Source organism: Pseudorasbora parva, chromosome 15, assembly GCF_024679245.1.
Source record: "Pseudorasbora parva isolate DD20220531a chromosome 15, ASM2467924v1, whole genome shotgun sequence".
Taxonomy (NCBI): Eukaryota; Metazoa; Chordata; class Actinopteri; order Cypriniformes; family Gobionidae; genus Pseudorasbora; species Pseudorasbora parva.
Genome location: NC_090186.1, coordinates 45,046,927 through 45,061,926, shown reverse-complemented (window position 1 = coordinate 45,061,926; position 15,000 = coordinate 45,046,927). Strand labels below are relative to the sequence as shown.

Here is a 15,000-nt window from a genome sequence, read left to right as displayed (position 1 = left end):
TCACTCACTCACTCACTCACTCACTCACTCACTCACTCACTCACTCACTCACTCACTCACTCACTCACACACACTTTTTTTATTAGGTTATATTTATAGTTTACGCCGATGACTGACAGATGCGTCTCTCTTGCCTCAATCACTTCTGCGTTCTATATAAACGGCGAATGGAATTGTCGAGTGTAATTTGCATGCAGAGCCACGGTTTTGTTTCTAGTTTTAGATAATGATGATGAAAACCATGGATCCGCAATATCTCAATAGTAAGTTTGACAAAGTCTTTATACAATTAAATGTTATCAATTTAAATCCAGCGACTAAAAAAGTGGAACAGAAACAAAAATTAAATCAGTGCAAGTAAATTTCACAAATGATTGTAAAGAAATGACACACTGAATTAAACATGAAGTTTTGAACTCCAGTGTAGTCTCTGTCTGAGGGATGGGAATTAAATCTCTAATTCTTCATGCGATCGTTCCTGTAGGAATAAAAGCAGTCGATTGCAGAATCATTCAACTGTCAGTAAATGTGAAAGATTAAAGTGTGTCAGTTTTGCGCTGCACTTCCTCAGAACTGAAGCGGATTCACAGAAGCTTGACGTGTCTGACAAGACCAAAAATAAATAAATAAATAAAAGAGCCACAGTCTTCTGAGAGTGACATCACATGATCATCGCCATGGTAACACATCAGCCCATCAATAATAGACTGCTCATGAAACCCCCCAAATCAAACAATACAATATACACACGGACCTTAAGGATACTGTGTTTGACCCTTTCTCCTCCAGAACTGCCTTAATTCTCCGTGGCATTGATCAACAAGCTGCTGAAAGCATTCTTTAGAAATGTTGGCCCATATTGATAGGAGAGCATCTTGCAGTTGATGGAGATTTGTGGGATGCACATCCAGGGCATGAAGCTCCCGTTCCACCACATCCCAAAGATGCTCTATTGGGTTGAGGTCTGGGGACTGTGGCGGCCATTTTAGTTCAGTCAACTCATTGTCATGTTCAAGAAACCAATTTGAAATGATCTGATTTTTGTGACATGGTGCATTATCCTGCTGGAAGTAGCCATCAGACGATGGGGACATGGTGGTCATAAAGGGATGGACATGGTCAGAAACAATGCTTAGGTAGGCCGTGGCATTTAAACGATGCCCAATTGGCACTAAGGGGCCTAAAGTGTGCCAAGAAAACATCCCCCACACCATTACACCACCACCACCAGCCTGCACAGTGGGAACAAGGCATGATGGATCCATGTTCTCATTCTGTTTACGCCAAATTCTGACTCTACCATCTGAATGTCTCAGCAGAAATCGAGACTCATCAGACCAGGCAACATTTCTCCAGTCTTCAACTGGCCACTTTTGGTGAGCTTGTGCAGATTGTCGCCTCTTTTTCCTATTTGTAGTGGAGGTGAGTGGTCCCCGGTGGGGTCTTCTGCTGGTGTAGCCCATCCGCCTCAAGGTTGTGTGTGTTGTGGCTTCACAAATGCTTTGCTGCATACCTCGGTTGTAACGAGTGGTTATTTCAGTCAAAGTTGCTCTTCTATCAGCTTGAATCAGTCGGCCCATTCTCCTCTGACCTCGAGCATCAACAAGGCATTTTCTCCCACAGGACTGCTGCAGACTGGATGCTCTTCCCTTTTCACACCATTCTTTGTAAACCCTAGAAATGGTTGTGTTCAGTCAGCCTAATATATTTAAAACTGGTTTATTTAATTAATTTGTGTTAAAACTACATGAAATATTAGTGCTGGCGTAACTAACGGCAGTGGGTCTGTAGTTCCCAGCATGCTTTGCAAGGGACGGCGTTAGGAGAGAAAATGTACGGATTAAAGTGATATTTAATGTTTTTCAGTAAAGGGAAAGAGTTTATGTTAGTGTTTAATGTTCAGCTGTGTTGGACATTGAGGAGTTTCTGTCATTTTGTGGTTATCATTATCAAGAAGAGTGTGTGTGTGTGTGTGTGTGTGTGTGTGTGTGTGTGTGTGTGTGTGTGTGTGTGTGTGTGTGTGTGTGTGTGTTTAGGGCACTTATACACACATTCATTGGATGTAATTCCTGCTTTTAATTAAATATTTTTTGTTTGTCCAATGAGTTCATTTTCCATTTTATTTTTAAAAATACACTTGTTATTTAAAGTTTTTAAAGGCAAATTAAATTGATAACAGTGTTCACCTCACATAATAAGCTTTTATAAATGTAACATAACATCATTAAGTAAACGGCACATATAAATATTATGTGACAAATTCAAATGTTTTGTGTTTACTCAAATAAATTGTGCCAGCTTTACTTGCATTTTTTTGTTCATATAACTACATTTTTATTTTATTTGTAAAAATCAATATAGTTCTGTGCAACCACTTACCACATATTTTTTAAGTAAATTAATTTTTTTTTGAGAGTATCAAAAGTAAATTTCTTTTTTATGTCAATGCATTATTTTATTATTGTTGTATAAATGCACATTATGCCATCATGGTTCAAGCCAGTCGGTGATGCTCCATCTGACACACTAGCATACGACTGTCACAGACACGCCAGACTCTACATCACGGGATCACAGCGCACACCCTCACCTGAGTTTTAATCACTCACACCTGCAGCCCATCAGCACAGTAATCCCCACAAGCACAAAAGCCATACACACACAGTCACTCGTTGTCCGGTCTCGTTTGCACAATGTACAACATTCCTGCTGCTTACCTAAGGACTCCCTCAACGCAAGTTGCCCGTCTCCAGTGTCTTCCTCGAGTCTCCTTTGTTCTCCAGCATCAAGTGTGTGTGTGTTCTGTGTTCTCCAGCGTCTATCTCCACAAAGTCTCCAGCGTCTCTCTGCATCTCCATCCTATTCACAACCCACCCAGGACTTCTACACTCCAGCACTTCAGTCACGTCTGCTCACAATACTGGTTTTGCTCAATAAACTTTATACTTACCATGTTTGTCTCTGTAGCTCTGTACCGTAACAGAAGACCGGACCACAACCTCGAGCACCAGTATGAGCACTTCCGACCCCTTTCAAGAACTGGTGGATACCGTGCGCCGTGAATTATCCACCGCTTCACCATCACCGGCACCGGCAGCCACTTCCGCATCCACCAGCACCTCTTCCGCGACACCCCTGTACGCCAGTCCCATGGCCAAGCCAGCGCCCTTCTCTGGTTCGGCAGAGGACTGCAATGGATTCCTTTTGCAGTGTTCACTGGTACTGGAGATGCAACCACAACTTTACCCCGGCGATCGATCCCAGGTAGCGTTTATTGTCTCTCAACTGAATGGGAAGGCCTTACGCTGGGCGGAAACGTTGTATGCACAGAATAACCCGATCTTACAATCCAAGTCCAGTTTCGTGGCCCACTTCAAGGATGTGTTCGGCAAACCCGCCTGGGATGTGTCAATTGGAGAGAAGTTGTATGATTTAAAGCAAGATAAGATGGCTATTCATGGGTATGCCCTGCAGTTTCGGACCCTGGCTGCTACTAACGGATGGAGCGAGCAGTCGCTGTTGACCACCTATCGTCAGGGATTGGATCCCTGTGTGCGGTTGCATCTCGCTGCATACGAGGATACCATCGGGCTCAAACGCTTCATCCAGTTATCCGCGTCGCCACTCGTATGCAGTCATGTCTCGAAGAACACCAGCACCAGTTCATGAGCTTCCAGTCCCTCTGTCGACCAGAATCCGTCAGCCCTCCAGAATCAGTAAGCGAACCAATGCAAGTGGATAATCGGGGGCAATCGTCAGACCCCAGTGGAGCAACAGAGACGGCTTGGGAACGTACTGTGTTTGTATTGTGAAGCTGCGGATCATTTAATCACCAAGTGTCCCACTCGTCCTCCTCGTCTCTTGGTGAGTGTAATCCAGCCATCTGAGTATAAGAGTAAACTTTTAACCACTGTAGTGAACCTCATCACTGCCGATGTCTCCTTGCCAGTCTCACCCCTTCCCGACTCCGGGTCCGCAGGGAACTTCATCTCTGGCGCCCTTCAGCTCAAGCTCAAGACGACTCACACCCCGTCCATCCATCAGGTCGAATCCATAATGGGAAGACCTTTGAGTCCAAGGCAGGTGCCCTCCATTGCCGGTCCCGTGCAACTTCAAGTGGGAATTCTGCACATTGAACATTAATTTACTGGTTCTGGACTTAATTTACTGGTTCTGGAGGAGTCCACAGCTGACGTGATGCTAGGGCGCACGTGGCTCGCACACCATAACCCCGTCATCTTGTGGAAGTCCGGTGATGTCCTAAAGTGGGCCGAGTGCTGTTTCTCTTGTTGTATCTCGGCTCTGCCAGTTCCGTCCAAGCCTCTTCCTAGCAAGATTCCAGTGGGTGCCACTTCCATCGAGAGTCCCACTGAACAACGGTCTGTGGAGATTCCCTCCTGTTACGCCCCTTTAGCGGTATGTTCTTTCCTCACCGGGCTTGCAAGTTGCCTCCACATCGGCCATGGGACTGCGCGATTGATCTGCTTCTGGGTAAGCCAGTGTCCAAGGGGAAGATTTATCCCCTCTCCTTGCCGGAGGAGAAGGTTATGGAAGAATACATCCAGGAAGCACTCGACCAAGGTTATATCTGACCATCCGTGTCCCCTGCTGCGTCAAGCTTCTTCTTCGTGGCCAAGAAGGACGGAGGCTTGCGGGCCTGCAAGATCACCGTGAAGTTCCGTTACCCCCTTCCTCTCGTCCCGACGGCGCTGGAACATCTCCGGGGTGCCACTGTGTTCACCAAGTTGGACCTCCGCAGTGCCTATAACCTCATCCGGATACATGAGGGGGACGAGTGGAAGACCGACTTCGTGACCCCTACCGGCCATTATGAATATCTTCGGATCGCCAATGTCTCGTGATTTCAGCAGTTTGACACGCGATCCGAATCATGAATCGATTCGCTGACTCATAACCGTTTGAATCTTTATTTGAGGATTGAACACAAACGCGGAAGAGAAGCCAATGCTGAATAAAGTCGTAGTTTTTGTTATTTTTGGACCCAAATGTATTTTGGATGCTTCAAGAGACTCTAATTAACCCACTGATGTCTCATATGGACTACTGTGATGATGTTTTTATTCCCTTTCTGGACATGGACAGTATAGTGTGCATACACTTGCATACGCTCTCGGACTAAATATAAAATATCTTAAACTGTGAGTGAAGATGAACGGAGGTCTTACGGGTTGTGGAGCGACATTAGGGGGAGGGAGTTAATGACAGACATTTCATTTTTGGGTGAACTAACCCTTTAAAATCCTAATATAAGGTGGGGCCAGTAATGTGCTTAGTTACTGTCCCAGCTCTGCGGATCATTAAGAGCTTCCTTTGTTTCAGTCCTGCAGCTTCTCTGCAGATAAATGAAGTCAAACTCAAAGCAGGAGAACTAATAGTTTCGATTTAGTGCTTTGATAAAGCCAGGAGTCACGATAAAGGACGAAGACAACGCAAGGTTGATTGAACGCGGACAAGAGCCGCTATCTCGGCCGTCTCTCCAAGTCTCATTATCACAGCACATTTAAATGTAACGACTAATGCAAAGATTAATTGCTTGGCGTCAGATAGAAGCATCCAGCTCTCTCTCTCTCTCTCTCTCTCTCTCTCTCTCTCTCTCTCTCTCTCTCTCTCTCTCTCTCTCTCTCTCTCTCTCTCTCTCTCTCTCTCTCTCTCTCTCTCTCTCTCTCTCTCTCGTGCTACAGCTTCATTAAAGCCGAGCAGAATGAAGATTGATTGCGTTTTGCCTCTTGGAATAAAAACGAGGCTGCTCGTCATTCCACGCGCTTCGTCATTATTTAATCCTTCTGCTATCAGAGGCACAAATCTCGGCACTCTCCTCCTGAATAAACCATTAGCTGTGCAGTTTCAAATAAAGAAAAGAATCCAGCGCCTAATGAGCGGGAAAAACACTGTAAGAAGTGACCTCAATTATGAAATGGGGTGCAGCTTAAAGTCACCATGAAATCAAAATCATTTCTTTTTTAATGGAATATTTGCAGTGTTTATCGGTGCACATCATTATTGTGTTAATAATCTTGACTATCTTCATCTCTGAGGATGAGGGCGGGGCCACCTGTCACTCACATGAGATCGGCCAATAGCAAACCACAGCCATCCAATCAACTCCCCATAGACACAATCAAGCCCCGCCCACATTTGTTCTTGTTTGCGATTTACTCGACATACGGCACAATAGAGAAGAAGTGGCTGGTCTAATGCACCATCTTAATCAATTTAAAGTATTGTGAATGAAAGAACTATAATATAAAGTATAAATAACTATATGCGCATACATACAGTATAATCACGTAAAGCAATACATATACTAATATAGCCTCTAAATATAAACTATATTATCGGCCAGCAATATATTAAAAATTTTATACATCCAACTTTATCCGCATACATACATCATACTCTATTAAAGTGATTTATACTATACAGCAAATCCTTGCTGTGTTATTGTTGATATTGTCACAATATACACCGATCAGGCATAACATTATGACCGATATATTGTGTTAGTCCTCCTTTTGCTGACCTGTCTCTGATGGACTCCTCTAGACCCCTGAAGGTGTGCTGTGGTATCTGGCAGCAAGATGTTAGCAGCAGATCCCTTAAGTCCTGTAAGTTGCAAGGTGGATTGATGGATCAGACTTGTTTGTTCAGCTCATCCCACAGATGCTCGATTGGATTGAGATCTGGGGAATCTGGAGGCCGAGTCGACGCCTCAAACTGGTTGTTGTGCTCCTCAAACCATTCCTGAAGCATTTGTGCTTTGTGTCAGGAGCTCTCTCTCTCTCTCTCTCTCTCTCTCTCTCTCTCTCTCTCTTTCTCTCTCTCTCTCTCTCTTTTCTCTCTTTCCTCTCTCTCTCTCTCTCTCTCTCTCTCTCTCTCTCTCTCTCCTCTCTCTCTCTCTCTCTCTCTCTCTCTCTCTCTCTCTCTCTCTCTCTCTCTTCTCTCTCTCTCTCTCTCCTCTCTCTCCTCTCTCTCTCTCTCTCTCTCTCTCTCTCTCTCTCTCTCTCCCCCCCCTCATCCTCTGGCGCTCAGCATTGGACTGTAGGACAGGTGCATTTGGCTCTGCTGTGTTCAAACAGGGCTCATTCTCAGCCCAAACATTTCCACAGCATGAATCCCTGGCAAATGTGCCGCATAATCTCCTCTAAATGCTTTTATTAAGAGCTCTAATTGGTCCTTCAGATGTGCTGGAACTAATCCTGAGAGCAGCCTCCTCACAGGACACGCCCTCAGCTGCCCACGGCCAATCAGCCGACAGCCTCTGTAGAGGACACGCCCTCAGCTGCCCACGGCCAATCAGCCGACAGCCTCTGTAGAGGACACGCCCTCAGCCGCCCACGGCCAATCAGCTGACAGCCTCATCGCAGACACGCCCTCAGTCGCCCATGGCAATCAGCTGACAGCCTCATCCACAGGACACCCCCTCAGCCTCTCACAGCCAATAAGCTGACAGCCTCATCACAGGACACGCCCTCGGCCACCCACGGACAATCAGCTGACAGCCTCATCACAGGACACGCCCTCAGCCGCCCACAGCCAATCAGCTTACAGCCTCATCAGACGACACGCCCTCAGCCGCCCATGGCCAATCAGCTGACAGCCTCATCACAGGACACGCCCTCAGCCGCCCACAGCCAATCAGCTTACAGCCTCATCAGAGGACACGCCCTCAGCCACCCACAGCAAATCAGCTGACAGCCTCCTCGCAGAACACGCCCTCAGCCGCCCACGGCCAATCAGCTGACAGTCTCCTCACAGGACACGCCCTCAGCCGCCCACGGCCAATCAGCTGACAGCCTCCTCACAGGACACTCCCTCAGCCGCCTACGGCCAATCAGCTGACAGCCTCATCAGAGGACACGCCCTCAGCGGCGTGTGAATCAGCTGTGCGTGCGTGAGTGTGTGTGTGTGTGAGCGTGTGTGTGTGTGTGTGTGTGTGTGTGTGTGTGTGTGTGCGTGCGTGTGTGTGTGTGTGAGTGGGCATGTTTTTGTGACATATGAGGACATTACCCATGTCCCCACTTTTCAAAAGGCTTATAAATCACACAGGAGGAGTTTTTATGAGAAAGTAAAAAGGCAGAATGTTTCCTGTGATGGGTAGGTTTAGGGGCAGTGTGTGTGTGTGTGTGTGTGTGTGTGTGTGTGTGTGTGTGTGTGTGTGTGTGTGTGTGTGTGTGTGTGTGTGTGTGTGTGAACCAGCACGGCTCTGAGACTCACCAGTGGTGGACGAGATGTTGACGTCGATGCTGATTTCGGGGATGCCTCCGCCCCGCAGCGCCGCCACACAGGTGTAGGTGCCGAAGTCGGTGAACTTCAGGTCGATGATGTCCAGATTGGTGGTTCCGGGCGAGATGTCGGGGTCGGTTTGGGTGATGACCATCCGCTCCGAGCTCCGCAAGGCCCGGCCGTTCTTCAGCCAGCTGAACTGCAGCTCCTCCGGCGGGGTCGCCTCCACCTGGCACGAAATCTTCACCTCGCGGCCAATCTGGATGTTGTCGTCATTATGGTACGGGTCAGGAGTGATCCAAAATCGACCCTTCTTTAGGGCTGGAACCAAACGATCACAGAGAAACAGATCAGATTACTGGACAAACCTCAGACCTGAGAGAGAATCTATACCACCGATCGAACCGCACCAGAGTGACCAAACACTCTCCTTTATACCAGCACAGCGGCTTCTTATGGGCTTATTACAGTGTAGAGGAAGACTGAAAGATGAGCTTAAATGATTCAAATATTTTTTTGGGTCATTTAAATCAATAAAACATGTAAATATAATATAATATAATATAATATAATATAATATAATATAATATAATATAATATAATATAATATAATATAATATAATATAATATAATATAATATAATATAATATAACAAATTAGAAATGTTTTTTTAACAAATAAATAAGTTTAAATTGCAGTAATGAAATTAAAGGTAGGGTAAGTAAGACTGATCTAAAACACTTTTGTTCAAATTTGTTTAAACTTTCTTTATATGTCAATACATAATTAAAATGCAAGTACTCTGAAAAGGAGAGTATAAAAATCGAGTAACTCTAGACTTTTTAATCTGCAATAAACACCGCTCATTATTTTAGTTCGGGACGAAAGAAGTGATTGGCTTGGGCGACTGTCACTCTCTCGCTACCATGGCGACCACCGCTTTCACTACAGGACCCGCCCACATGTGCGCGCTCGTTTGATTTGAGCAGTTCAAGAGGCAAGAAACCTCTGCAAAATAATGGCAGAGAAAGAGCATTCAAACTTCACAGTGCCGGGTTTTACAGTCAGCGAAGGCAAACAATGCAAAAAAGGAAGACAGTACGAGAAAAGGCAATGCACAGAAAGTCTTTGGATAAACAAAGAAATCAAACGCGAGTAAATATCTGCGTGGCTTTCACACGATGGCGAACAGAGGGACCTGATAAACGCCTCATTGCTGCTGTATTTCTGCTGGACAGGTCATCTTTCATTCTGATTATACATTTTTTCGGTTTATGTTTTCATGAAGCATGTATCAAGAGCACATGAAGCTGCCTAATATAGCTAACATCACATTACTGAGCATAAAGTTACAATATTATACACTTAGCCATTAGTAGAGATGATAAATACTCAATATGTTTAGCTCAAGTTGATCGCTGTTGTGTTGAATTGTGCAAAATGTAACTTTAGATAACACAATGCATGTGTAAGCTAGTGCACCGCATCCAGGACCTGTGGGAGGAGTTTCTGATTAGTCTCCTGCGCTAATGGACAGTTAGAGTGTGTATGAGAGTGGTGTGTGTCATTATCAGGAGCTTCCTCTGGTGATAGCCCTTCTCTGTGAATGATCAGAGCTCTTATTGATTATTTCTCATTCATGTTTGTTTGTAGTTTTCTAAGTCTTATAGTGTACTCATATATTCTATTATATGTTTACTTGTTTCTTTGATCCCTAGACATTCTTTGTTGTGTTAATTTCACTTTAATAAACTAGTTTTCATTAACTAGAAGTGTTGTCCGTTTTCCCCTTTTTATGTTGCAAATTTTAACGAGCGTATGATCGTATGTTTATGTTTCATGAGCGTTGCTAATGTCTGAATGCACATCACAATACGCCTCATATAACTCATATGCAAAATAAAAGGGTGGGGCATTTCCCAAACACACAGAAAGCTCTTGACCAATCACAACACACTGCTCCAGCTGACCAGTCAGAGCACAGAGTGCTTTTCAGAAGGCGGGGCTTCATAGAGACAGGAACTAAACAGAGTTACTGACAGACTGGGAAGAGAGGAGCCGCAACAATGGAGAATATGAGGAATAATCAACATTCAAGCAGGAGAACCGGCTCTAGTGGAGGCAGAAAACATCCTCAGTGCTCTGGCATGAGCGGCGCTCTGTACGCGAGAAGCTAAAGGTGACAGCGGTCCGCTCTGGCGCTCCAGCGGGCCGGAAAGAGCAGCGTCTGTAACTCTCTCAATGAAATACTAGAGAAGCAATCAACATACAGAGAGTCCAGAGTGACCAGATGAGGCCTGGCGGCTTTCACAAGGACACACACACACACACACTTACACACACACACACGCACGCACGGACGCACGGACGCACGCACGCACGCACGCACGCACGCACGCACGCACGCACGCACGCACGCACGCACGCACGCACACATACACACACACACACACACACACACACACACACACATCAGCAAATATTACGATGCATTTTAACTTTCGCTACACATTAAAAGATATAATGCATTATAACATCAATTGTGAACATCTTTATAATGCAAGTTGTTTCCGTGCCAGTGTTTCAGACACACATCTACACTTACACACACACACACACACACACACACACACACACACACACACACACACACACACACACACACACACACACACACACACACACACACACACACACACACACACACACACACACACACACACACACACACACACACTCACTCGGCATGCTCGCGGTTCATGGCATTCTGACGGCCGGATTGTATCTCGCAAACAAAAGAGCAGTCAGAGCGGCGGAGCCTTTTTATCTTTTCCTGCATTATCAGGCAAAACGAGGAGGAGGAGGAGGAGGAGGAGGAGGAGGAGGAGGAGGAGGAGGAGGAGGAGGAGGAGGAGGAGGAGGAGGAGGAGGAGGAGGAGGAGGAGGAGGAGGAGGAGGACGTGAAAAACATGAAGAAAGCAGAAACTAAAGCAGCCTGTCAGAAAACCAACCATATAAATATATACACTGATCAGGCATAACACTGATAATCTCTCCTGTTAGTGGGTGGGATATATTAGGCAGCAGGTAAACATTTAGTCCTCAGAGTTGATGTGTGTGAAGCAGGAGAAATGGGCAAGCGTAAGGATTTGAGCGAGTTTGGCCAGATTGTGACGGCTAGACGACTGGGTCAGAGCATCTCCAAAACTGCAGCTCTTGTGGGCTGTTCCCGGTCTGCAGTGGTCAGTATCTATCAAAAGTGCTCCAAGGAAGGACCAGTGGAGAACCGGCCACAGGGTCATGGGCGGCCAAGGCTCATTGATGACCGTGGGGAGCGAAGGCTGGCCCGTGGGGTCCGATCAAACAGACGAGCTACTGGAGCTCAAACTGCTCCAGAAGTTAATGCTGGTTCTGATAGAAAGCTGTCAGAATACACAGAGCAGCTCAGTTTACCTGAGGAACACATGGCCCCAGGATGCACTATGGGAAGAAGGCGAGCCGGCGGAGGCAGTGTGATGCTTTGGCCAATGTTCTGCTGGGAAACCTTGGGTCCTCCATCCATGTGGATGTTACTTTGACACGCTCCACCTACCTAAGCATTGCTGAGACCATGTTCAGCCTTTCATGGAAACGGTATTTCAACACCAAGGACATCATATGGTGATCCAGTGCCCACAGATAAGATACGCATATGAAACCGGTTCCCATATTATCAAATGCTTCTTCAAGAAGGTCAGTGGGAGACGGTCACCCGCTAGATAAGCACAGTACCTGCGCTCGGTGCTAATTTCTCACAAAACAGCAAATGCTGACCTTTTCACATCAGATAATGGCTTCAGAAGACGCCGCTGACTCTGATCAGGGCTTTTCTCAGCTGGATGAGATTATAAAAATGTCACAGACTCAAAATCAACAACGCAGATGGTGTTTGACTCGGATGTGACCTTCAGATCTGAATCTGGCTGAGAAAAGCTTCCCGGAATCTGCCGACGCAGCACTTTTCCGAGAATACACAGAATGCGGAATAATTTGGGGAAGAGGGAATCTGATTTCTTGAAAGGGAAAATAAATCCAATTTCTCTTAGGGGCAAAATATTCAAATTCCAATTAAAGTCATATTAAAACGCTGACTAAATTATATCTCAATTAATTCAAAGCATCTGTCCTGTGATACAGCGATGAAGGTACAAATATTCTGCTAAAAAATACATCTGTTTCTCTAAAGGGGCGGTGAAATGCTGTTTCATGCAGACTGAGCTTTACACTGTTAAAGACTTGGATTCCCATCCTAAACATAGTCAAAGTTTCAGAAACTAATGTTGGACGTTTGATGGGAGTATTTCTGTGTTAAAAATTCTCCTTCCGGTTTCTCACAAGTTTCGGAGAGTTTTTTTCGAGTATGGGTCGGCTTGACATTAATAGAGCGGAAGGTCCTTGTATGGGCCGTACGGGCTCTTCTCCCGGTAGGGTGCGCGCGCGTGACTAGAGCGAGAGAGGAAACGCACGCCCATACACACTCTCAGCTGCAGATCCAGTCGTCCGTGAACACTTCTGTCGTTCCACTTCCACCGCTCCACTTTATTCCTATGGGTGACGTCGAGCGACTTCAACGCTTCAGCACAGCATTCTGGGAAGGCAGCGCTGCATTTGAACCGATTTGAACGCAGAAATGACGGGAAGCTTCACAACATCGCTTCAGTCGCGTCTCAAAGTGGATCTCCACGGTCACTGCTGTCAGGACTTCACCAAATCATACCAAAGAAGTGTGTTTCTGCCGGAGCGGTCCCAGCGATAAAGGTTCGGTCCTGCTTTGGAAGCAGCCGGTGAGTTAAACTGCTTCAGATGTCTGTGCTGTCGGCTATCGTCGCGTGAGTAAACATCAGTAAACGACACGATCGCGTGCTTCGTCATTCAAATGCGCTAACGGACTCCATTGCTGTTCTCTGTATAACGTTACACTAGTCTGACGTGCTAAACCGTTCTGCTTGCTACTGCTAAGGTTTAGTCTCATACAATAGTCCATAAACCGAATCATGTCCTCATAAACTGAGAGTAAACACACACAAATGTTGACAGGCCACTAAATACAGTCCATACCACAGAGACGGACGTCCTGCTGCTGCTGCTGCTCCTGTTCAGTTTATTTCAGCCTCCGGATCTGATTCTGGATCATTATCTATTAGCTGAGATTGATGGCCATGGGCTTCTCCACGCTTGAGGACGTCACCGCTTTGTTCGCGATCGTTATTCTTTAGCTCCGCCCACTCGATACGCCTCCAAGCACTCGTTTTTTTCCGGAAAGAATGTTCAGGATGGTTCCTCCAGTCTTCAGTGATCATGATCCTTCAGAAATCATACTCAGAGGAGGATTCTTCCTGAACATTCAGCTCTGATCACAGAATATATATATATGAGTTGTTTTGAATTGGCTATATTTTTTGCAGTTAATGACATTCAACAACAATAATGATAATTTAACTACAAAAATATGGCCATAAAACATATAATTGCACAATTATATATAAATATATTTTTTATAAAACAATATAAAAAGATCTGGGCACTGAGGAGACGAGCTGCTTAAGTTTAGGAATAGGAATGTTGTCCATTCTTGTCTAACACAGGCTTCTAGCTGCTCAACTGTCTCAGGTCTTCTTTATCGCATCTTCCTCTTTATGATGCACCAAATGTTTTCTAATGGTGAAAGATCTGGACTGCAGGCTGGCCATTTCAGTGCCGGATCCTTCTTCTACACAGCCATGATGTTGTAATTGATGCAGTGTGTGCTCTGGCATTGTCATGCTGGAGAGAGCAAGGTCTTCCCTGAAAGAGACGCCGTCTGGATGGAGCAGATGTTGCTCTAGAGCTTGGATAGACCTTTCAGCATTGATGGCCTTTCCAGATGTGTAAGCTGCCCATGCCACACACACTCATGAACCCCAGACCATCAGAGATCAGCTTCTGAACTGAGCGCTGAGAACAGCTTGGGCTGTCCTTGTCCTCTTTAGTCCAGATGACATGGCGTCCCAGTTTTCTTGACCTGTAGAGTTTTAGCTGGTGACGGCGAATGGCGCGGTGGATTGTGTTCACCAATGTTTTCTGGAAGTATTCCTGAGCCCATGTTGTGATGTCCATTACAGTAGCATTCCTGTGTGTGATGCAGTGCCGTCTAAGGGCTGAAGATCATGGGCATCCAGTTTGGTTTTGACCCTTGACCCTTACGCTCAGAGATTGTTCCAGATTCTCTGAATCTTTAGATGATATTATGCGCTGTAGATGAAGATAACTTCAACTCTTTGCAATTTTTCTCTGAAAAACTCATTGTGTCGTTGCTTCAGAGTGTGTGTTTCAGAGTGTGTGTTTCAGAGTGTGTTGTGTCCTCTACACTAGATAGTGTGCACACTACAAAGAGCCGTTGCATCACAAATACAACAAACCCACGGTAAACTTCCATGAGGACGCTCTGCACAAACACAACTTTCACGCTTATGCATATCCCATGAGCTTCTGCTGGGTGTGGAGAAGGGTTTTATTTGGCTAACGGAAATAGAGGCAGGATAAAGCAGAAAGACACACATACACACGCACACACACACACACACACACACACACACACACACACACACACACACACACACACACACACACACACACACACACACACACACACACACACACACACACACACACACACACACACACACACACACACACACACACACACACACACAGGCTAAAGCAGAGAGACACGCAGCT

General features: G+C 45.8%; 2 protein-coding genes across 4 annotated transcripts in view; one reads left to right on the top strand and one right to left on the bottom strand.

Moving 5' to 3' along the window:
• Nucleotides 1-15,000, bottom strand: part of LOC137041739 (MAM domain-containing glycosylphosphatidylinositol anchor protein 2-like) — a 204,216-nt gene that overhangs the window by 62,522 nt on the left and 126,694 nt on the right. The window contains exon 7 of the mRNA XM_067418352.1: nt 8,236-8,565. Coding sequence (XP_067274453.1) covers nt 8,236-8,565 — 330 coding nt within the window. The remainder of the gene's footprint in view (nt 1-8,235; nt 8,566-15,000) is intronic.
• The window catches only part of LOC137041735 (armadillo-like helical domain-containing protein 4), a 281,479-nt gene that overhangs the window by 198,776 nt on the left and 67,703 nt on the right, over nt 1-15,000 (top strand). The window lies entirely within an intron of this gene.